The sequence below is a fragment of the Lycium ferocissimum genome, chromosome 6 (genome assembly GCF_029784015.1).
Source record: "Lycium ferocissimum isolate CSIRO_LF1 chromosome 6, AGI_CSIRO_Lferr_CH_V1, whole genome shotgun sequence".
NCBI classification, from domain to species: Eukaryota; Viridiplantae; Streptophyta; class Magnoliopsida; order Solanales; family Solanaceae; genus Lycium; species Lycium ferocissimum.
The window spans coordinates 4,049,642-4,073,268 of record NC_081347.1 but is presented as its reverse complement, the minus strand read 5'-3'; the positions used below and the strand labels follow the sequence as shown (position 1 = coordinate 4,073,268).

At 34.7% G+C, this 23,627-nt stretch overlaps 2 protein-coding genes across 3 annotated transcripts; both read right to left on the bottom strand.

The window, feature by feature from the left end:
- Nucleotides 1-360: 360 nt before the first annotated feature.
- LOC132058983 (mechanosensitive ion channel protein 2, chloroplastic-like) lies at nt 361-9,925 on the bottom strand. The gene is made up of 14 exons (XM_059451422.1): nt 9,791-9,925; nt 9,117-9,334; nt 8,965-9,024; nt 7,490-7,644; nt 6,407-6,527; nt 6,220-6,317; nt 6,013-6,126; nt 4,711-4,771; nt 4,098-4,247; nt 3,679-3,789; nt 3,390-3,557; nt 3,186-3,299; nt 1,781-1,837; nt 361-1,599 (listed from the first exon to the last, which is right to left on the bottom strand). Exons 2-14 carry the CDS (start codon nt 9,201-9,203, stop codon nt 700-702), a joined length of 2,196 nt encoding a protein of 731 aa, XP_059307405.1. The 5' UTR covers nt 9,204-9,334; nt 9,791-9,925; the 3' UTR covers nt 361-699.
- Nucleotides 9,926-13,310: 3,385 nt separating this feature from the next.
- Nucleotides 13,311-19,342, bottom strand: LOC132058982 (uncharacterized protein At4g38062). 2 transcript variants are annotated; one of them, XM_059451421.1, is made up of 3 exons: nt 19,193-19,342; nt 14,697-16,949; nt 13,311-14,585 (listed from the first exon to the last, which is right to left on the bottom strand). In XM_059451421.1, the coding sequence occupies exons 2-3, from the start codon at nt 16,914-16,916 to the stop codon at nt 13,491-13,493; spliced, it is 3,315 nt and encodes a 1,104-aa protein (XP_059307404.1). In that variant the 5' UTR covers nt 16,917-16,949; nt 19,193-19,342; the 3' UTR covers nt 13,311-13,490. The 2 variants fall into 2 exon arrangements, with proteins under 2 accessions (XP_059307404.1, XP_059307403.1); XM_059451420.1 differs by having other exon boundaries at nt 13,311-16,949.
- Between the last annotated feature and the right edge of the window lie 4,285 nt (nt 19,343-23,627).

The following is a 23,627-nucleotide window of genomic DNA, read 5'->3' as shown; positions in this document are numbered from 1 at the left end:
ATTTAGTTTCCTTACTCAATGGCCTTAAAAAAAAGATTAATATACAAAGTTTCCCCCCTTATAACAGAAGTGGAAGATCTTTTTTGCGTTTGCATATTCCACTGGAACAAGGTTTATCTAATACCTTTCTCGAGCAACAGTCTTCCCATCTGTTTTCACTCGTTCATATGAAGATTTCATAAACCATGGTTGGTTTCATGAAGAGATGCAGCACTACACAATTAACAAATGCTATTCATTTTTTATATTCAAACTTGAGACTGTTAATTAAAGATGAAATACAAAGATCTTTTTTGGTGATGGAGGACTAATGGGAATACCATCTGTTACCATCTTTTGAAGTATCTTTGGTCAGAGATAGACCCCACAAATGCATGAATGTGCATATATGCTTGCTAACCAGCATAAGTGGAAAAATGACAATACTTCTATAGAAGTTGAACGACCTGGCCAGTAGCCAAAAAATTTGCCACTGGAGGGGTCAAACTGGACACGTCGCGATAATAAATACATCCACAAACCACTTAGAAACAAACATGATTTAAGCCCTATAAGTTATCCATTTTTATACTGGGAGTGATAGGCTAAATACTTTACCATTAGGGACATCAAGACAACTTATCTCAATGGACCATATAACATCAAATCTAGTGCTGACAAAGAATGAGTTTCACAAGGGTTAGTGAAAACATAGGAGGATCAACTGCCGGTAGAGGGCCTTTTACCCGACTGATCAGTACCTGCAGAATTAGAACGGTTTGAACGCTGCCCATCTTTTTTATCTTTCTCTGCAATGGTAGAAGCACTACTACTACGGCTAGTAGCCATTTCCTTTGACTCTGCTGGATTTGGTGGTGGTGATGGTTCTTCTTCAATTGGAAGGGTTCTTTTTGAACCCTCGAGAGCAACACCAAGAACAATGTTCTCTTCCAATGCGGGCTTCGATGACACAGATGGTTGTGTGATTTGTGGTTTTTCATCCTCTCTTTTAGACTGTGAAGTAGATGGGACACTGCCTGTTTTCTTAACTTGTTTGTTGCTAGAAATGTTCTCCGAAAGATCTTTGGAATCAGAAATACCAAATTCTGCAGACTTTGACTCAGCTTTTGAGACAGGTTTTGAAGTGTTTTTCACTGTTGCCTTACTCGGTTTTGGATCCGACGGTGTTTTAATGTCATCTTTGGGTTCAGCATGTGCTACTTTGTCAACTTTGGGATCAAGTTTCAAGTCAGAAATTGGCACATCCTTACCATGAGAGCTAGCTGGAAGTATTTCTTTGACTTTAAGATCAGATGCGGGTCCGCTCTTCGTTTCAACCTTGCTGTCAGGTGCCGGCTTCATGGTAGCCTTTTCCTTGGAGTCTTCTTCACCATTCACACGGATTGGTCGACCTTTTGTGCGATCTTCCCCATTGACTTTATAAGATGGCTCAATCAGTAGCAATGGACGAGTGGATGTTGCTCCATGATTGAAGGCAGAATCATATGGCATGTTGTCCAACTCAGCATCACTATATACTTTCTGAACCGTACGGATGGGAGTGGCAAGCCGAGCTCGGTGATGTCGAATGACTCTAAGAAGATCTAATAAAATAGCTTCCTAATATCATCCAAGAAAAAAAAAGAAAAAGTTAAAAACCAAATGAGCCATTCTCCAAATAATACTAGAGTTAAAGAAAGCAGTGGCTCCAAATTGAGGATAGATTATTTTACTGTTTTACTAAATACTCTGGATTATAGAAACTCTTGCATAGAGGATTTGCAACAGGGTCCTCCCTCACCTTGACACACAAGTATTCTTCGAAGTGTGATGTCTTGACAAAGCAGGATATTAAGATCTGCACAATAAATGAAGCAGATATTTAAGAGTTAACTAAACCACCAATGGAATATAATTTCAAGAGGCTTAACATTTCATGAGACAGAGACAGAGTAAATATTGAGGAGCATACACGGCCCTGTCCTTGAGTGTTCATGAGTCTCTCACTTACCTAACCGAACCACACACATACATGCAAACAACAATTGGTGCCTCTGACATGCGTCGTTCACTAAATGGATGGGTTAGCCATACCAAGTGATAGCTGATAGAAAGCAGTCAAGCAGTGTGACTAGTTTCAACTGGACCATGATCTTGAGGTGTCACCATGTCAATGCTTCAAAAGCTTTTTTGCTCTTTAGCAAATGGAAGGGCATCAATCAACTTGATAAACTGCCACTAGAATTTTTTATTTTTATTTTTTGATAACCATGGTGTTTAGGCCAGCTTGCGCACACCTTGACTAATTCCATGTGATACCTGCCACCTCCCATAACAGGTAACTCAGTCCACCAAGGCTAGGACAAATGGGTAAGAAACCACCTAGTGTTTTTGTCTCTGTTGGGATTTGAACCTGAGACCTTATGGTTATCAACCCACTTCATTGACCACTAGGCCACACCCTTGGGTGCCTAGATAATTAACTATATAATATTCACACACTGCTTGCCAGTGATACTTTACACTACCTTGAATCAAAGGAGAGCGGTACTTCTTAATTTACTTGATTTAAGTACCAGTCCTCAAAGTCACGAGGTACAGTGCACCAATAGAATGGTCTCAACTAACAACAACAACAACATACCTAGTATAGTCCCACAAGTGGGGTCTGGAGAGGGTAAGATGTATGCAGACCTTACCCCTACCTTTGTGGGGTAGAGAGGCTGTTTCCAATGAACGGTCTCAACTGATACCCATAAAGCACATGTCTTCAGTAAATTGGCATAAATTAGTGTGGCTCGAGTTTACCTAATTTGTTTTCTTTCTATACATTTTCTTTTAGACTGGTAACATATTTTCTTTCTGCACATCCTATTTGGGAACTGCAGTTCAATCATTTAGTTTGGAAGACGGCTGTACTTCTTTGTCAAAACAGTCTAGCAACTTCAATTAAAATACAATTCTAGCCTCTTACGTCTGGAGAGAACCAAAGCAGCAGCCGTGATTTATGAAATAACTTTGGTTGCTCTAGATCCAGCAAATTTGTAAGCAGACCAGAGGTATGCTTACACTCGAGAGAAAAGAATTTAACACCCAAGATAATTTTCAAAACAAACTGGTAACAAAATCATGTAGTTAAACAGCATTTTCACCAGTAATGACAATACATCCAGAAGTCCCAAGATGATATTAATATTGACACTAACCAACAGGGCTTGATTTTCAGGGTTGACATTCTCCAGGAATACTCTTCTATGCAACCTCTGTTGTTCAACTTGGGGATTCTTTGCCAAAACTTTGCGCATGTCAGCTACAATACTCTACAAAAACAAAAAAAAGTCATTATAACATTGAGATCAAACATAAATAGTATGACTTATTTTGCTGTACGAGAATGAAGTAATGCTCACGTTTATCTTACTGACGTCCAAATGACTGATGGCTAGGTGAGTTTTAATACGCCAATGAGTTTTCTGAGTCAGATTTCTGACAACATTCATCGTAAACTTGTGGTTTGGAATGTGAACAGCCTCTCGATCCTCGCCTCTTATGATTGTGGGGGACCACCAACCCACATGCTGCAGAAAACAGATATAGAAATTGGACAAGTTAACAGAAAAGTACTAGAGGAAAAAATTTGTTCATTCTTCTGATCTCAAACATTAAATACTGGATTTTCCCTCAAGAGCAAGTTCATACCTCAACTGTACCAGAAACTTCATAGCCTTCAATCTTGGTTTGAATCCATTCATTAAGGACAAATGGACGTGTGGCATGGATCATGATACTTGAAAGAAAATTGGTGAATATCTGATAACAACAACACAAGAATAATCACATCAGCAACTTGATTAAACTCACAGAGATATAAACTGTAAGGCGATTGTTTCATTTTTGGCCCGTCGGCCGAAATTAACTACGAGCACTAGCCAAAATATACAAAACATGTATGCTGATTATGTATATTTTTTGTATGAAGTATATTTATACTTGATATACAAAACCTATACATTTGCTGCCTATTATTCTTTTGAGTGCTTTTTATGCCTATCTGAAAGAGAACATCAATAATGGTGTTCTAAACCAACAAATATAGCAATATAAACTATGAAACACACCTCACGTCCAGCAAGTGTCAGCAAGACTGTCCCAAGTCCTCCCGCAGTTAGCCATTTCTGTGTAGAGAAACCTAGCAACTCCATGAACAATGAAGCAGCTGCGACCCACACTGCAGTATAAACAGCTCTACCAGCAAACTGGAAGCCCATCTGCCAAGAAGCAAGACAATCATATAAATGAAAACATGACTCACACATTTACTAGTTCAGCCCAAAAAATTTGGGCTGATATATAGCCCAAATTGACCATAAGAAATCTTGTCAAAACATTTCAAAAAGATATTTTTTTAATTTGATATATAGCCGTAATAAGGAAAAAAATATTATTAGGTACAAAAAAATTATTAAATAAAAAACAAACAAAGAAATTAAAACTTGGGAGGGTTGGGTTATGATCCATTTTATCCCAACTTGTTTCAGCCCAAGAAACTTTTTTTTTGGGGGGGTGGGGGGGGGGGGGGTGGTTTAATTATCTCAGCCATTTTGACCCGCCCATTTGACACCCCTATGTACAATCTATATCAAGTGAGACTAACAATAATTACTTTCATCAAAAGAAAAGAAAAGATTAAATGACTAACAAACAAATCCAATAGGTGCGAAGAATTCTCACATTTCTAGTATCATTTGCATCACTTGTCTCCATGTAAAACTTCTGTGCTTGTTGAATAACGCTGCATTCAATCATTAAAAACTTACTCTCAAGAAGACACAGCTATTAGTGAAACAACAGTACATTGGTATAATTATAAATAAATAAATTTTAACTGCAGGAGACCAGAGAACACTGAGTGCTAACATATTGTCAATCTCATATCAGAAAAAGATATTTAAGCAGGTAATCCACTGATTCCTCGTGCCATAATGTAGTCAATACAATTACTTGTATTAAATGGGAAAATTTATTAGAGCAAAGTTTGGATAGTAAGTCACTTGCAGCATTACAGCTTTACCAAAATGGTATTATCAAATCCGTGATTATTGTAAAACAAGTAACATCCAGCTTTTTAACAAAACAGTACAAAAAAGTTTAAGAGATGCTCCCCCCACGACCACCAAAGCAAAGTAAAAGGCCTTTTTGCTCTCTAATCTATTCCAGTTTACCTGACCTGGCTCTCCATCTCTAAGATATAAACAAATACACGATACTGCTACTTTATTATGCAAGTCTTGAGTCACAGTTCAGCAAAGTATCCCTCTTTTAAACAACTAGATATTACTTTAAGCACATATCTTATCATTTCCGGTATAATATGTATATCGATATATCTTTCTTCACTTAATCTCGCTGCAGGTTAATGCAGTCATCTAACTAGAACGGGGTGGAAAATGAAAGCACAAGACACATGCCAACATGTGGACAATTGTCGAACCAATTGCAATATGACAGTCCAAGTAGACATGTTAACACAAAAATCACTTGAAACCCTCGTGCATTTGACCACTGACTTTGGTAAAAGCATGATTTCTTTATAAAGCCTCACAAAATGTATTCTGTTTTAGAAAATTTACTTATTATTGTTTTCATATTTCATCATCAAGTTTTGTATAAGATTAGTTGGTTGAAGTTTTATTCAAAATAAGTCATACGAAAGACAAGATACGCTTGAACCATAAAAACCAGTGGTCAAAATATTTTGATTTTCGAGCGTAGGTTTGACTGCCCTAACTATGGCAGAGTATTTCCGAGATGTTCATGAACAAGACGTACTTCTAGTTATTAAAAATATCTTCCGTTTTTTCCGAGTGATAAGGCAGAGAAAAATTTGGTGAAAAAAAAAAATGCAATTTTGGAGTTTCATCAACATTATGCTTGTTCAATTCCCGTTGTCCGCCCGTAATTTATAACTATTAATATTAGATAAATGATTGGCTACAAAGGGATTTTTTTAAGATCTTCAGAAACCACACTTACCTGGACAAACAATATGCAAAGGCTAGCACAGTAGACAATGATTTTACAAAATTCAAAAGTCGTTGTTTAACAATTTGACTAGCTTCTGTTGGTAGCACCATGGGGTCCAATGCTCTGCAAGAAATATATTTCATGCATCAGCTTACCATCAAGAAGTATATCAGTCATAAAAGGGAAAGATCTCTGCTTGCAATTTAATGAACTAACCTGCAGACAAGCATTGCCCCAGTCCACAACAGCAAAGGTTGAAGATAGAAGGTCATTACATGATATGTACCACTCTTTCCCCAGCTGTTATCACTCTTCTGCAGCGTAATCGGACATAATTGTCAAACTGAAGATGCCGAAGAGGGATATGTAGAAAGAAATATAACCAAAACAAACATACTCATACATGGAGTACATTTCTACTTTGACGCAGTAGCGGTGCAAGACCCCAAACTGCAAAACCAAGGATTCCAATTGCCGGAAGAAACTTAAGCACAAGTGGGCTGCCTTGTAAGCTATTGTATGATCTGCATGAATCAACAATAAGCTTCTTAATTAAAATTTACGAGGAAACACTATAAGCTATGTTAACGAGGTAAAGGGGGGCTGCTGCTACTAAAGCACGTGCATATGTGTTGGAATTATGCCATAAAGCCACTATTGCTTTCTCCTCAAAATCAGCAGGAGTTCCTCATCCTATTTACGATGGTGAAAGCCATTACAAGACACCTAAACTCAACTTCAGTATATTAGATCTAGGAAAAGTAAAGCGGGTGTTGACCTTGGAAGATGATATGGAAAGTCAAAGTTCCCTATAAAGTATCTTGTTTTACATGGCTACTAGCTAGAGGAAAAGCACTCACACTGAACAAACTTTGTAAGAGAGTTCATCACCTATGTTCCAGTTGTTTTCTATGTGGTGAGGAACCTGAGACAATTAATCATCTGTTCTTGCACTGTAAACTGACTGAACAACTATGGAGGATGTTCCTCAATTATAGGGGGATTCTCTGGACCATGCCAAGTAAGATAGTTGATGTGCTAGCATGCTGGAACACAGAAGGCAGTAATGCAATTCAGAAAATGAGATGGAAGATTATTCCAGCTTGCATTTTTGGTGGACAATTTGGGAAGAGAGAAACCAAAGATGCTTTGAAGACACAGCCAACCATTTCCAGAAGATTAAAATGAAGTGTTTAGGGCTGTTCTACTTTTGGTGTAAAGAAATAGGTTTAGAAGATAATGAATCAATCTCTGATGCATTAGAATCCTTGTGAGATGACACAATGTTTTAGCCGATTTATTTTAATATCACCGTTACGGTCTCTATTAAGATACTATAGCTACTCTCCTCCTGATTCAAATGTTCTTCAAAACTATCGTCCTCATCTAATCTTTGTTCATCTTTATACAAATCTATCCATATGCAGGTAGATAAAGCACATGATGCATGCATAGTCTTGGCTGATTGAACCCAAAGGAGAATTACCTTTTCAGTATAATAGCAGCATTCTTTACAGAAATATCAAAAGCTTGGTCAGGTTTTAGGTAAGAATTACACTTGAACAAATTGCTTCTATATGGGAGCACATGTTCCTTCACTTGCAATCCTCTTAAGTGATGAATACTCCAGGAGTCCTGCCGCTGAAGATGTAACGAAACAGAAAACTTAGTGAGTTTAGAATAAATTTCGGAACCCTGATCTTCTTTATTCAAGCGTAATACATTACCACGACGGAATGCCAAAGAAGATATCAACAAGGAGAAAGTACAAGCACAGTATTTGCATAGATTACACTATCCTAAGATATAATACCCATCGAACTAATTCTTTTACATGTTTACAAGATTGCCACCTCATTTTCCTCTTGGAGTTTTTTTTTTTTTTAAACCAGGAAGTGAAGCAAAGCGACAGAAAGTTTCTCAGTGTTCGGTATGGAGGAAAACATTTTCTGCGAAATGTTTTCCAATTTTCCCATGTTCGTTTGGTCAAAAATTTTGGAAAACATTCTCTAGGAGGATAAGTTCCTTAAAATGAGGAAAAGGACTTCTCTAGTAGAAGTAGGGGAAACAAGTGCATTCCACATTGATTGTGTCCTCCCCACCTTCCAACTCACCTCATCTTCACCCCCACCCCTGTAGCACCCATCCCCTGTACACTATCCTAAGATATAATACCCATCGAACTAATTCTTTTACATGTTTACAAGATTGCCCCCTCATTTTTCCCTTGGAGCTTTCTTTTTTTGTTTTTAACCAGGGAGTGAAGCAAAGCAACAGAAAGTTACTCAGGACCTTTCTTTGGTTGTGTTCGGTATGGAGGAAAACATTTTCCCATGTTCTTTTGGTCAAACTTTTTGGAAAACATTCTCTAGAAAAATAAGTTCCTTAAAAATGAGGAAAAAGACTCCTCTAGTAGAAGTAGGGGAAACAAGTTCCCCAAGTGGCATGATTGTGTCCTCCCCATCTTCACCCCATCTTCACCCCCACCCTTGTAGCCCGCACCACCCCCACCCCCATGCCCCAAAGTATTTGTCTAGATCATATATAAATGCTTTTAGGATAATTTTTTGCTTACATACCGAACACAAGAAAATAAGTAAGAAACCCACTTATTTTCCTGAAATACATTTTCCTTCATACTGAACACACCATTCATCTCCTTTTTTTCCATTCCTTCTTAGACCTTATCAGGAGTGCTCCTTTCTGTGTATATTCAGGAACAGGGCTATCAAATGGTCGACTGCGAAACCCATCAGGGTTCCAAAATTGTATACTATTACGATGCCCTCGATCGGCGATCCAATACGATGTCTGTCACATGAAGAAGCTCAAATGCAAGAATAATGCTTTACTAATAGGGGCATAGTAATTGTTCAATCATTTCCAGGGGTACCAATACCTTTAAAATGAGATAAAACAAGACAGTGTTCCCAACGCATAAGTCGAATCAAAAGTCCTTACCGATGAAAATGATGACAGACTCGTGCAGCAAGAATGCCACCTACTCCTTCCAAATGTGTTCTATAAGAAAACAAGTACAATTAATCCAAATGCCATGGAAACCAGAACTAGTACTGTAAATAACACATATAACCAAAAGTCGCAAAAGGTACCTGTCTAGGTGAATATTTCTTAAGGCGCTCATGGTTCTTGCAAGTCCCCAAATAATGGGACAACTGCAAAGAACCAACAGCAGCCATTATTGGACAAAGCTAATCAAACAATAAACTATCAATAGCAGCATATGATAATTAGGCTACTCCACATTGATCAAAATAAGTATATATCAAAATTGATGATTGCCCCACAACTTCCACTTTCTTGAAAATATCTGCAAAACCCATGATTGAAAACATCATCAGAATATAACCCTAGTATCAATTAAATGCCTTAATGGAATTTGCATGAAAAATCATATCTATTTAAATGAGTCTTTTCTTTTTCACAGAATTCAAATGGAACTTCCAATAAAAACTGAACTAATTATAGCAAATTGAAATTTTTGAAGCCAAAATTGAGTCACTAATATTACCCTAGTCCCAATTGAGCCAATCTATGCCCTGAAAAATGTTCCTTGGAAGTTGAATTTGAATGAAAAATCATATTTTTTTAATATGGGTCTTTTCTTTTTTTCATAGAATTCAAATTTCTACTATGGCATTTCCAATAAAAACTTAAAAGTTATAGCATATTAAAATTTTCAAGATTGAGCAAAAATCCAACTTTCAAAAGGAAAAATAAATAAATAAAAGAAAAGTAACATGAAGATGAAGATGATGATACTAACCTTGCAAGATTCAGATTTTTCAATGCCAAATTAAAGAGGAAAATAAACCTAAAAACAGAATTTTACGGGCAAAACGACGTCGTATTGTAATGAGCTGCAAAAACAAGGTATAAAGTTCATGAAGGTGGAAGAAGAAAGAAACAATATATATATATATATATATATACATATATATATATGGCAAAAAAAGTGTTTTCACGTGGCATATATGAATGGGTCCCACCAAAAAAAAAAGTATAGATTGAACTGGGGCCACGTGGCATATATGGGAATAATATTCCAATGGTTAGGTACCAATTGGGGGTATATATTTTGAGTATTAGTACAAAACTATTTTTTGTGAGGTACTCTTTCCGATTAATGTCTTTTTTGCTATCTTATCTTTTGCCGAAGTCATAATTCTCTATGATATGATTATATGTAAATCGAAGTCGAAAAACTATGGTAACCGATTTATCGTCGTCGAAACCGAACTTCAAAAATCGAATCATCTTGAATTAATTTGGTATGGTAATGAATGTGTCGGAGAATTAAAATTGAAATTACTAAAACATGTTTATTACGTCTTTAAGGTTTTGTATTTTGTAAATAACTTTTAAAAAACATTCTAATTGTTATTATAAATATATACAAAATGTATTTTATGTACCATCACTTTACTTATAATTAAAAAAAAGTAATAAAAACGGAATTAAGACGGAGATATTGACTTTTCTCATGTGACAATTGTTCATCGATGTGAAAAAGAAAATTAGTAAGAATATGAGGGAAAATTAATATTTTGTCTAGGAAATATTTAATTATTGTATATATTATCTTAGTTACATTATGATTTTTTATATTTTTATAAATCAAAATTAGAAAGATATATGTTATATCGTAAATCACAAATATATTTTTAATAATGTAAAGAAACAATAATAAGAGAATGCAAGTAAAATAATAAATATTGACAAAGAAGGAAAACGGGGATAAAGTCACTCCCTCCTTCCTTTGACCTTACTTTGTCCACATTAACGTATCGAAGAAAGAATTTTTCTTCTTCTTATTTTGAATTTTTTCTTCTTCTTAATTTATTAATTTTTCAAATTATTTTTAAATTGAGACTATACACCAATAAATATGGATATTGTGATAAAATATATACTTCATTTATTAATTCTTAAAGAAGGATTAAATATGTGTAGGAGTTAAAATTGAAGTTTAAAAACGAGTATACATGAGAAAGTAAGTGCATATGTTCAAGTGGGATAAATAAGTAGTTAAAAAAATAAATGTGTCTCTCTTCACATTTAAAGTATTGACAAAGAAGGAAAACGGGGATAAAATTAACTCTCTCCGTTCACTTTTACTTGTACACATTAACATATAAAGGGAATAAAATTGAAGTGCGTACGTGTATACGTAGAGAGAGAATAAATATTCGATTATGACATATGGAAAGAAAAATATTCAATATTGAAAAATGACAAATAAAAGTGCACGGAGAAATAAATGTCGGAGAATTAAAATTGAAGTGCATACGTGTATACATGAGAAGAAAATAAATATAAAAAAGAGTTAAGGTGGGAAATATTTAATTAATTTTATCTTGGTTTTGTAAATGATCAAGTAATTTGGACATATTTTTAATAATGTGGCCAAGTAATATTATGAGGCGAGAGTACTTAATTTATTAATTCTTAAAGAACGTTCAAAAGTGAACAAGTAAAAGTGCGCGGAGAAAATAAATTCAAAGAATTAAAATTTAAGTGCATACGTGTATACATGAGAAGAGAATAAATATTCTCTTGGACACTTATATATAATAGACACTTATATAAAATAATAAGTGAAAGAGCTTGAGAGGAACGAAATCTCAATTATCAAAAGATGAGCAGTGTTGGAGTCAATTTTTGTTTGGACTACTATGGAAGTTCTAGATCAGGAAAGGGAGAGAAGTTGAAAAAGCACTACACGTGTCTATGGTTGCAGTACACGTGTTAGAAGGGGAACCAATTTAACCCCAAAATAATCCACAACTTCCAAGGTACAACTTTTGTTGCTTTTAATACAATCTTCTATTGTTGTGTTCATCCTTGCAAGGCACTTATATATATTAGAAATATTGGATATATTGTTGTTGTTGATTATAATATTGATGTATTAAATAATAAGTTGTCAATGCGACGGTCATAAAGTGAAGAATTTATTTGTAGTTTTTTGGCGGAGGAGGAGGAAAAAGAATTGTAATATAAGGTACTTTTCACTTGTTAATCGCTCCTAATAGTTCTCACCTATAAATGAAGTTAATTTCAGTTTGCACAACGTCATGTATTCGATCTATAATTTTCGTAATGTTGTTGAAAGAAACAATTTTTAATTGACACAGAGTTCGTAGGCAGGTCGGATAAAGAGAATTACTAACATGTGACAATTTGAATCAATAATTTTAGGGCTAGTAAAGTCTCCTTTCCCTTATTAACTTGTAGGAGTAACATAAAAAGGGATAATATCAAGGTCAAAATTTTCTTATGGTTAACTTGTATGAAAACTAATAAAAGGACATATGACGCCCCGCAATTAAAATTTAATTGTTGAACTCTTGTTTATTGCTCACATATCATATTTAGAAGAGCATAAAATGAGAATATTTTTATAACTTTTTGATTTCAAAACTTGCATGATGGACCTAAGGGACTTTTACTGTGCTTTTTACAAGGTTTAACAAGTAGTAGCAAACACTAGCAACTTACAAGTAGCTATAATGGCTTGAATTAGGAAGTGCATTGTATGGCTACATCACATAATCAAATCTATTTAATATCCCAGAATAAAAGGCTACAATAATGGTTTGTGTTATTGACTTAAGCAGGCTTTTAGTCAATTCTTCCTACTAACAACCTTTAATTCAGCTTACTCGAGGGAAAAAACCGTTAATAGGTAGGTATTCCTTAATATTTTAACACGAAAATAAGTGGGCGTTTGGCCATAAAAATTATTTATTTATTTCCGGAAATTTTTTTCACTTTTTTTACTTTTAGCGTTTGGCATAAAAATTAATTCACTTTTTTCCGGAGTTGTACTCCGGAATACTAAAAACAAGAAAAACTTGTTTTTCAAAAAATTTCAACTTTTTTTTCACTTTTTTACACTACATTTCACCAAAAACTACAATTTCAACAACTCCAACTTCAAAAATTCCTAAAAAAGTGAAAAAGTTTTTGGTATTTATGGCCAAACGGGCCCAAAATTCAGTCATTTAGATAGTATAAATAAATGTTGATTGTCACTTGCTTAAGATAAATTTATCTCCTCTTTGCATTTGTTAGCTAAACAAACTATATCTCAAAATTGGTGAAGGAAGATATCTCATTTTAGTTGAATTCTTGGAGGCTTTTAAGGTACATGTAAACTACTAGCTATTGCAAGGAAAATTTCCATAAGCTAGCACTTTTTTCAATTATCACAAGAACTAATCCAAGTTGGGTGATATTATGATAGTCACCAATTGCAGTTGTATAAAAACATGGAGTCAGTCTTGAAAAAGAACCAAAAAATCAAAGTGAATATATGCTACAAAGTTTCTGATATGGAAGTTCTAGTACATGTGAATTTCCTAGCCAGTTACAGATTGCTGACAAGATAACAACAATTAGATCAAGTTTGTCAAGAAGCTATACACAAATAAATAACTTCTCTTGCTATTTGAATTTCCCTGTTAATTGTTGAGAGATCTCAACGGCGATCTTTCATCACGTATAGCTTCTAATCTCTTGTTTGGAGTGGAAGGTTGTCTGCTATTGTTCTCTTTAACAGGGTCAAAGAATTCATTATCCCATTTCATGTCTGTTTCCGACATATTGCTGTCACAGTTTTGAACCATCCTTTCCAAACTATCAGTTAGCTGTATATCTTCCTTAGACAACAAGTTAATTCTTTCTGCTAATCCCATGAAAGTATCAAGCAACCTGTCCTTCTCTGATGACAATTTCTCAACACTTTCAAGAAGCTTCGTCTTTTCTCCATTAAGTTTCTTGATCACAATATCCGAGCTTCTTACTTGTTCTTCAAGTTTAAACTGCAACGCGTCTATCTCTGATCTTCTCGCTTCCAGCTCAACTTCAAGCTCTGTCCTTTTTCCAACAGAATTGGACAAGTGATTCTCCAAGTGCTCCATTTTCTTTTGTAACTTGCAAAAATCATTTTCCAATTCAACAATCAACAAGTCCCTTATCTGTATTTCAATCTCATTCAGGATCTCAGCTGTTCTCATCTTCTCCCAGGTTTTATGGAACATATCAACCTCTGCTTGCATATCTGAGAGCCTGCCTGAGAATGAGCTAGTTGAACTTTCAAATTCATTTTCCAGTGAGTTGACAAGCTGCTGGAGATCATATATCCTGTGGTCTTTCTCTTCAACAAGCTGGTGGAGACTCTCTTTCTCGTTCTTATGCTTTGTTTCTGCTTCCACTTGTGCTAAAATGGCACCTTCAAGCTCTTTTCTCACCCACTCTTGCTCCAAATACTCCACCTCCTTCTGAAGATCCTGAGAGATCTTCTTGTGCTCAATATTTTCACTGAGCAACGCTGTCTGTTCCCTTCTCTGGAGTTCCTCGTTCAAGTCTAAGAGCTGCTGCTGGAGTTCGTTCACTCTTTTATCTTTTTCGTCCAGCTTGAGTTCAAGGCTTTCTCTTTCTAGTTTGAGGTCGAACTCAACGTCTGCTTGGGCGAGGAGGGAGGCTTCTACTTGTATCCTCATTTGATGGTTTTCTTCCAGGTTGGCTTTCAACTTTTCAGCAACAGATTTCCAAACCTGCAGTTCAAATTCCAGTTCATTTCCTTCACTGAAACTTTCAGCAAGTTCTTCGTTTGCTCTATCCAAGGCATCGCGGACTTGTTCCAAGTCACTCTTTGTATGCAATACCTGCTCCTTCAAATGAATTTGAGAAGTCGATGCTTCTTTCAGCATTTCCTTCAGCGCATCAACCTCTCTTTGTAAAGGAAGCTGTTGTTGTTCTTCAGAGTTCAAGGACTCGACCTTTTCTGACAACAGTGCCACCTTTTCACGCTCCTCTTCGAGATCTTTCTGAACTCTACCAAGAGCTTCATTCTTTGTATTCAACTGTTTGATCAGAGTAGAGATATTCTCAACTCCTTCTCTCTTTTCCAGTTCCATAGAAGCATAATCATCAGCAATTCTTTGATGGAGCTCAAAAAACTGAGATTTCAACACTAACAGCATCATGGAAGTCTCCTCATTCTGTAGTGTTAACTGCAATGTTAACAATTCACATGTCTCCAACTCCTCTCGAAGTTCAGTTATTAAACTGTCTTTGCTCTGTACAGAAGACTTGCAGCAATCAAGCTCTTCTGTTAGTTGCTCCAATTTAGAAGCCCATTCAGCTTCTTTGGCTTTGAGATTACCAAAACAATCCTTGTGCACCTGCTCCAAGCCTCTGAGTTTGTTTCGGAGTTTTGACAAGGAAGAAGAAGCTCCAGCTTCTTGAATTTTGGCTTCCTGGAGTTCTTTAAGGGACGTCATCAATTCATGATTCTCTTGCTCTACCCTTCTGAATTGATACTCCATTTCCTTGTGAAGTGTATCCCTTGTGCCCAAAATGTCTCTTAGATTCGCAATTTCTTTGTCTCTCTGACTTGTCAGGCTCTCTATTATAGACTTGGATTCCTCATACTCCGCGAAGACACTGTCAAAGGATGTTTTAGACTCAGCAAGTTGAACTTCCAGTAGCTTTCTCCTGCTTTCTTCATGAGCTAAAGCCTGATTGCACATCCACAAACGGCTTTCAAGATCTTTTGATATTCTAAGCTGAGAATCTAAATTCAACTGCAGTGTGGAAATCTCATCTAGCAATGCGGATCTCTCCTTTACCCATTCTTTCTCCTCCTCCCGATGTTGTTGCCTAAGTTTGCCATGAGCCTCCTCCAGATGACTGAACTGTTCCTTCTTCCATTTAAGTTGATCTGCGAGCTTCTTGTTTTTCTCCTCCATCTCAAGTAGCATATCATCATTGTGTCTCAGCTCTTTGGATGTGTTCACTCTCTTCTCAGCTTCAGACGACTTCTTCTTTGAAAATGATACAGATTCCCTTAGCCCCTCAATTTCTTGTTTCAGAGAACGAATATGTTGCTCTTGATCCAAATTAGTTGCATTTGCACCATCTAAAGACAATGCCAGCCCTCTATTATCTTCTTCATATTTTCGGAGCTGTTGCCTGAGCTTGCCATGAGCCTCCTCCAGATGACTGAATTGTTCCTTCTTCCATTTAAGTTGATCTGCAAGCTTCCTGTTTTCCTCCTCCATCTCAAGTAACATATCATCATTGTGTCTCGGCTCTTTGGATGCTTTGGCTCTCTTCTCAGCTTCTGACGACTTATTCTGTGAAGCCAATACAAATTCCCTTAGCCCTTCGATCTCTTTTTTGAGAGAACGAATTTGTTGCTCTTGATCCACATTAGCTGAATTAGCACCATCTAATGCCAACGCCAGCCCTTTTTTCTCTCCTTCACACTTTTGAAGTTGTTGCCTGAGCTTGCCATGAGCGTCCTCCAGGTGAATGAACTGTTCCTTCCTCCATTTTAGTTGATCCGTAAGCTTCCTGTTTTCCTCCTCCATCTCCAATAGCATATCATCGTTGTTTCTCCGCTCTTTGGAAGAAACTTCTGAGGACTTTTTCTTCTGTGAAGCCGAAGCAAATTCCCTTAGCCCTTCAATTTCTTTTTTGAGAGAATGAATCTGTTGCTCTTGATCCGTATTAGTTGAATTAGCACCATCTAAAGCCAATGCCAACCCTCTATTCTCTTCTTCCCATTTTCGGACCATCTCAGCATAGTCTGCATGAAGTTTATCATTTGTAGAACTTAGATGCTTGACAGCTATCTCCTTTTCTTTAAGCTTTGACTCGATTGCTTCGTGCAATTGTTTAGTGACAGCAAGCTCATCTTCTTTTCCAGACAACTCATGAGTGAGCTTCTCTACTTTCAAATTCGCCTTCTGATTCTTGGTTAGCAGCTCATTGTTGGCTCTTTTCAAGTTCTCGCAAAACTCAGCTTTACTTTGGTAGTTTTCCCTGAGCTTTTCAATCTCAAGTTTGGCCTCATCTAGTGCTTCATGTACTGTGTCCATTTCCTCACTCCACAACTAGATCAACTAAAACACCTATTTGCACAAAAGAGATAATTTCAGCATCAAACAAGATCTATTATCATAAGTTTACTAATGCATAAACTGGACATGCTATAATATCAATATCCAAAAAGAAGAATTGAAATAAACCAATATTTAACTATGTAAGGTATCATAGAACAAATCACACTTTTACCACTAAACTATACCCGCTACAATCCGATTATTGTATACAAAAGCAACTTTTGTCGAGCAGGGGAATTGTGGTAATTAAGATAGGATCAGATAGGGTTGTCAAAACCACTGAAATCATAACATAAAAAATGCATTGTGGAATACTCGAAAGCTTCTTTAGGCAAGATTGGAAACAGAGGCGGAGTCGGGATTAAAACTTTATGAGTTCTGAACTTTCTACTGAACTCATAGCTCGTTTTAGTTATTGGGTTCGCGACTAAATATTTATATTCCTAATGAAATTATAGGGTCCAAAAACTCAAATATAGTTATTGGGTTTGTGACTAAATATTTATATTCCAAAAACTCAAATATAGTATTGTAGCTCTGCCCTGATTGAAAACTCAAAACTATTTTTAACCTTCACAATGGTCCAGTTTCCAGTCTAGTGCTGTGCTCTTTTAATAAGAATAATATCCTAAAATAAACTGCCTAACTAGGTGGTCCTTACTCACAATCTTTCTCCACAGAGGTACAAGATCTAAGCTTTCTTTGTGGAAGAACATTTCTTGTTACTCACTGGAACTGCCAGATTTCGACAAAGTGACACCATTTAATCTTCTATGATGAAATAAAAAAGATAAAGAAAATATTCATAGGCTAAGCATTGAAAAGAATTACATAAATTATGTACATCTTCACGCTATTTTCCCTAAATACACCAGAAGAATAGTTAAAGCTAACCAAAGTTGCCACAGCATTCCAGAACTTAAGAAAAGAAACAAAAAAATAGCTAGATGACTTATTTTTCTTGTTGCCACTCTAATATAGCAGCATTTTAGCCTATCGCTAGCCTATCACTAGTTAACTTCATCCTCTCTTTTAACCTTGCATTTCAAAGTTCTTAATAAAGCAATGGAAATTACAAGTTCCTAGCCAGTTCACAACTTGAGTTGAGCAGGTTACACAATTACAGTGAAAAACTGGAAAAGAAAAATTAAACCTTTTACCTCATTTGGAACACTATACGTATATTTATACAAATTACTATCATAACTCAGAAAGCTTACAAAAAATAAAAAAAATAAAAATTTGCTAACTTCAAATTGCTATACATTTACAAGTTCCTAGCCAACTTGAGTTGAGCAGGTCATAAATTCACAGTCAATCACATTTACAAGTTCCTAGCCAACATGAGTTGAGCAGGTCATAAATTCACAGTCAAATACTAGGTGCCGTTTGGTTCAAGGGATTAGGTGCGCTATCGTATAAATTTTGAGATTAAATGTTTCTCGTGTTTGGTTGGAGGTATTAGCTAAAGCCACTATTATTTAATACCAAAATCTTGGTATACCTCATCTCATATAGAATGTGGGATTAAATAACCAAACAACCCCAAAAAACAGCGAAAAATAAACCTTTTACCTCATTTTCCGACACTAGACATATATTTATACAAGATCACAAAATATTAAAAGAATTGCTAACTTCAGAGAATCAGAGTGTCATCACAACACATATATTCACAGAATCAAAAGAAAGAAACATAAAAACAGTAACAATTACTAGTGATTTTTCTGTATACCCACAAAAGAAAATTCAACAAGAACACTTGTACACTTCTGAAAAAAAGCTAAAAAAAATAAAAATAAATAAATAAATAAATTAACCTTTACCTCATTTCCAACATTACACATATACTTATACAAGATTACTAAAATTAAAAGAATGGCAGCACATATATTCACAGAATCAAATGAAAGAAACATAAAAACAGTAACAATTAGTGATTTTTCTGTATACCCACAAAAGAAAAATTCAACAAAAACACTTCTACACTTCTGAAAAAAGCTAAAGAAAATTAAACCTTTTACCTCATTTCCAACATTACACATATACAAGATTACAAAAATTAAAAGAATTGCAGCATAACACAAAAACAGTAACAATATATTCACAGAATCAAGAGAAAAAATTAAAAAACAGTAACAATAAGTGATTTTTCAAGATACCCACAAAAGAAAATTCAACAAGATTCAATTTTTCTTTCTGTTTACTAATCAAGAAACAAGAATGAAGAAATGGGTGTTCTTGAAAATTACCTTTGAGTAAATTTCTGGGTTGTAGTCCATTCAAAAGAAAGTAAAATTTTCAGTTGGAAGTGAAGAAATTGAAAGTTATGGGCTTTAATTGAAGAGTAAAAGAAAAAGATGAAAAGTTTTTTTTTTTTTTTTTTTTTAACAAAGATGATGAGTGTCAGATAATAGCCGTTGAGTGTTTATAGATTTGAATTTACCGTTTGTCGTTTAACGCCGTTGGTCTCGGATCTCTTGTTAAATAACTAGCCGTTGACATCCTTAAAGCCCAATGGTTCATGTTTGTATAATCACATGATTTGGGCTTTTCCCTATTGAGTAAAAGCCCAAAAAACTTGAGCCGAGTCAAGGTAGAAGTAAGGTCTGCGTACACCGTACACTCTCCAGACCCCATTTGTGGGATTACATTGGTATGATGGTGTTGTTGTGAAAGCTCAAAAGGAAATCTTGAGAAATTTGGAAAAAAATCGCTAGTTGTTTCTTTTTGGATAACTGTTTAATAAATGCTTGTTTTTATTTTTTTTAGAAATTTATGACCTCTATTAGACGATGAGTTAAAGATTTCTTTTGAGCAAACTGAAAATCTTACGAGAAAATGTTATAACGTTATCTAGAAAGGTAATTTCAAAAAAATTATATTTGCATAACTTTAAAAAATAGCGATGAAATATAAATGGTGGCTTAAAAAGGGGCACTTGCGTAAATTAGTCGTGAAATTCTTAAAACATGTTTTCTCCAACATTTCTTCAGAAACTCCTTTTTGTGAAATGCTTGTTGGTTGTCCCTCAACTGTTTAGTAATTTTTTTTTTCTTTTGCAAGTTGCAATTTATGAACATTTTGGATCATGTTTGCAAGTTATTGCAAACGTTAGACGAAAATCTATTGTTTTATGTGTAGAATTGAGCAACATATGTGCAAACACTAGTCTTTAGTCCAATGTTATCTAGAAGGATAATTTCCTAAAGGATTATATTTACACAACTTTTAAAAATAAAAATAAAATTTAAACAGTGGCTTAAAAAAGGGATGTGTGCATAAATCAGCCCTCCTTTCTTCTTATGTAGAGGGTCAATTTATAAAAAGAACAAATTTTACTGATTTTTATCTCCGGAAAAGCAAAGAATATCAAATCAGTAAATTATGTACGCACAATTACAAAGAGAAACAATTGAAAGTCAGAAATTATGAACTACCTTTTAGCATAGACTAACTAAAATCACTCATTTGTACTAATAGATGGTCAAATTGCTAAGTTAAATAAGAGAAGGGTTAAACTCGGAAGAAAGCACTAATACGAGGACCGAAAATGCTATTTTCCATTTGTAAATTATCTTTAAATACTTTTCTTATTGATTGGACCGCCAAGTTGTTGTTCAATATCTTAGTGAAATCATTGGTTACGTACTCTAAAGAACTTATTTAGACAACAACAAAAAAAAAAAAAAAAAAAAAAAAAAAAAAAAAAAAACTCCATATGCTAGATATAACTATTATTCAAGTTATAGATAGTATCAGTAAAATATTCTTGTTAACCGATATGATAGTGTAATTTCTATACGAACGATATACATAACTTAAACTCCTTACTCCTTAATAAATTATCATTTCTCTGAAATTTTGATTTTAGCTCCACGTACTCTAGGTTCTATCACTTTTAGATAGTGTATATAAAGTCACCATATGTCATCAGATCTTGCAATTTCTAGTCAATTAATAACATGACCAATTTATGGTCAAATATATATTAAATCACACCAATTAATAACGACAACGCGTCTTCAGTGAATAATTTATTTTTCATGACATAATCAACTCTATCCATCCAACTTTAGTTGGCCAAATTAATACTGCACTAATTAGTAGTTTGTATTCACACAATGCAATATTATGTTATGCAATATTATGTTATTTCATACTATTCATGAATCGTGATCATGTTGGTGGACCCATATTTTGGACGAGGTAATTTCTCTAAGATTTGGTTAAAATGAAAGTATGTTGTACCACTTGCACTAAATGTTGAAGTGTGCCATGATCCATTTCGCTTAATTAAAAGTTTAAGTCGTAAGAGAAATCAAACCTTCATTTTCTTAATTAACTATATCTTGAATATCAGGAGTATCTTGTTCAACAAGAATTAATTAACACCTCTTTATCGGAAAATTATACTATATGAATAGGTCTTTTTTATTTTTATTTTTTTATTTTTTATGTACATAGCATTATATATATTGAATTCCCTTAATTTTTTTAGTGTGTTTACTTCTTTATGTTTGACTTCTCTTAGTGAAAATTATGGTTCCGTCATTATTGGATACCTCTCTCACATGTGGGTCTGATAGTTTTTCATAAGCGAAGTACGTAAAGAGTTCTTTTTGATGATGAGTGGTGACGGTGGAATTTAAGTCTAGAATCACTATCTATTCTGATGCCATATTAAAGTGTATAACTATCTAATCACCTAAAATTTTAATGAAATAATCAAACATTCAAATACCTGAAGGCAAAGATCCCTTAATAAAACATAGAAAAAAGAAACAACTTGCCTAACTAAGAAATATTTTACAGGCTTGCTTTCTATGCTTGTTTTCTTCTTTCCTTTCAGGGCATTTGCATGTGACAATGTGGAGTTTGGCTACCAAATGCAAGTACAACTATAGTATGCTATATTTGCAAAGAGAAAATTAATTATACAAGGATGGTTGTTAGTAATTAAAAAAAGAATAAAGTAATTTTAATTAGTTATTCTTAACATGCTAGTCTAAGAGGATTACTATAGCACTAACATGGTATTAGGCCCAGGTAATATCACTGTAAATATGTAATATATATCAAATTGCAATAGAAGGAATTGCTTTACTAGGCCGGTCAAGTTTATGGTAGTGAGATCAGACATTAATTCCATGTTCCTTATTAAGTACTTTAACTCATCATGTTAAATTAAATATATAAATATTTTCTATAGTAAATTACTCTGAGCACTGCGTTAATATGACTCGATTGCATATACACTTCATATATTTCAAAATCAAACATTTAAACCCATAAAATGCAATCTTACACATTATTTTGGATGTAACATACATTATATATGGTGTTTAAGTGTTTTACTCTGAAATATAAGAGATTTTCTGAAAGATATATGCTTCATAAAGTGTTTATTCTCCTCTCTCTCTTTTGAAATGTGAATATAGATTTTCAAGCGGAATGCAATAATTTTTTAGTTAGTGTCCTAGGCTTCGTAAAGTATCTTTAGTTTAAAAAAATTCTAATCGAGTGAAAAGAGTCATATCTGTAATAATTAATTATAGACGTGACTGATATCGGCATGTGTTATCCATGATCATGTATTTGTACAATGAATAATAATTGCATACTAGTAACTTCTCGCCAAAAAATATGTGGTCAGCTTTCACATTCATATTTAATTTCCAATGCAAAACGTGTCGTATGCACGAACATACATCTCTTGTATATCTTCTAAGTTTGTGATGGCTTTTGTCTAATTAATTGGTCGTTGAGTCTTTGCTAGGTTCTAGTTTTTAGCACATGTTACATGAATTTGAGAAAATGATATCACAAGAGTATGATATGTGTTGATAATAAATTGATTGGATTGAACTACCTAGCAACAAGTAAATAACACGTACACACCGTATCATTTGTTTTTGATTCGTTTCAGTCGCTTCACGAATGAATTAAGAAATCAGAAAGAAATTAAAGATTCCATTCTGTTTGGTAGAGCCGGTGTTGTTGATATCTGCGCGTAGGATAGGCTCCCTCTCCCGTGGTGCGTTAAGGGGCTTTTATATTGTTGGAACAGATAATATTAATATTTTGTTGATGCCTCAATCAAGTTTTTATTGCAATATGTTGTGCTTTTTGTCTCGCTACTAGGAGTTCGATGATCAGGCGTCCGACACATGTTTTGGCCTTGTGCGTTCATAACCTTAAAAAGGTGTCATACGACTAAACGTACCAATAGGTCCTGGCGATTGTGAATTTAGATGTGTTGAATGGACTTTAATTGAATTTACTTCGTCAAAAAATTATATTGTAAGATATTTTTCGTACACATATGTTTTTGTTGAATCCTTTTGATATTTGAATATATTCACTCACCGTGCAAGATTTGTCTTTTTTAATTAATTTTCTTATTAATTTTTTTTAACTCTGGTCCGGACAAATGCATGCCAAATTTCTTGAGAGATAAGAACTATGCTGCAGCTTATAATTGCCAGCCGATTACTACTGCCCAGCAAAGTTCTATGATCAAGAAATTTAAGCAATAGCTATTGGAAAAAAGTCTTTGCCTTATAGTATTAATTCTTTTATATAGTAGAAAAATTAAGAGTGTATACGGTAAAAACTGGGTCAATGTGTGACCGGTGAATCCGGAGCCGAGGGTAAGTGCAAGTGAGCACGAGCATGTTTGGTCTT

Bases quoted from the DNA above. Each gene is read 5' to 3' on its own strand.
- LOC132058983 (XM_059451422.1), bottom strand. From the start codon at position 9,203: ATGGCTGCTGTTGGTTCTTTGCAGTTGTCCCATTATTTGGGGACTTGC. The intron at 7,645-8,964 runs GTAAGGACTTTT...TTACATCTTCAG, and splicing joins GTCTGTCATCATTTTCATCG to CGGCAGGACTCCTGGAGTAT. The intron at 3,558-3,678 runs GTATGAACTTGC...TGTTTTCTGCAG, and splicing joins AAGTTTCTGGTACAGTTGAG to CATGTGGGTTGGTGGTCCCC.
- LOC132058982 (XM_059451420.1), bottom strand. From the start codon at position 16,916: ATGGACACAGTACATGAAGCACTAGATGAGGCCAAACTTGAGATTGAA.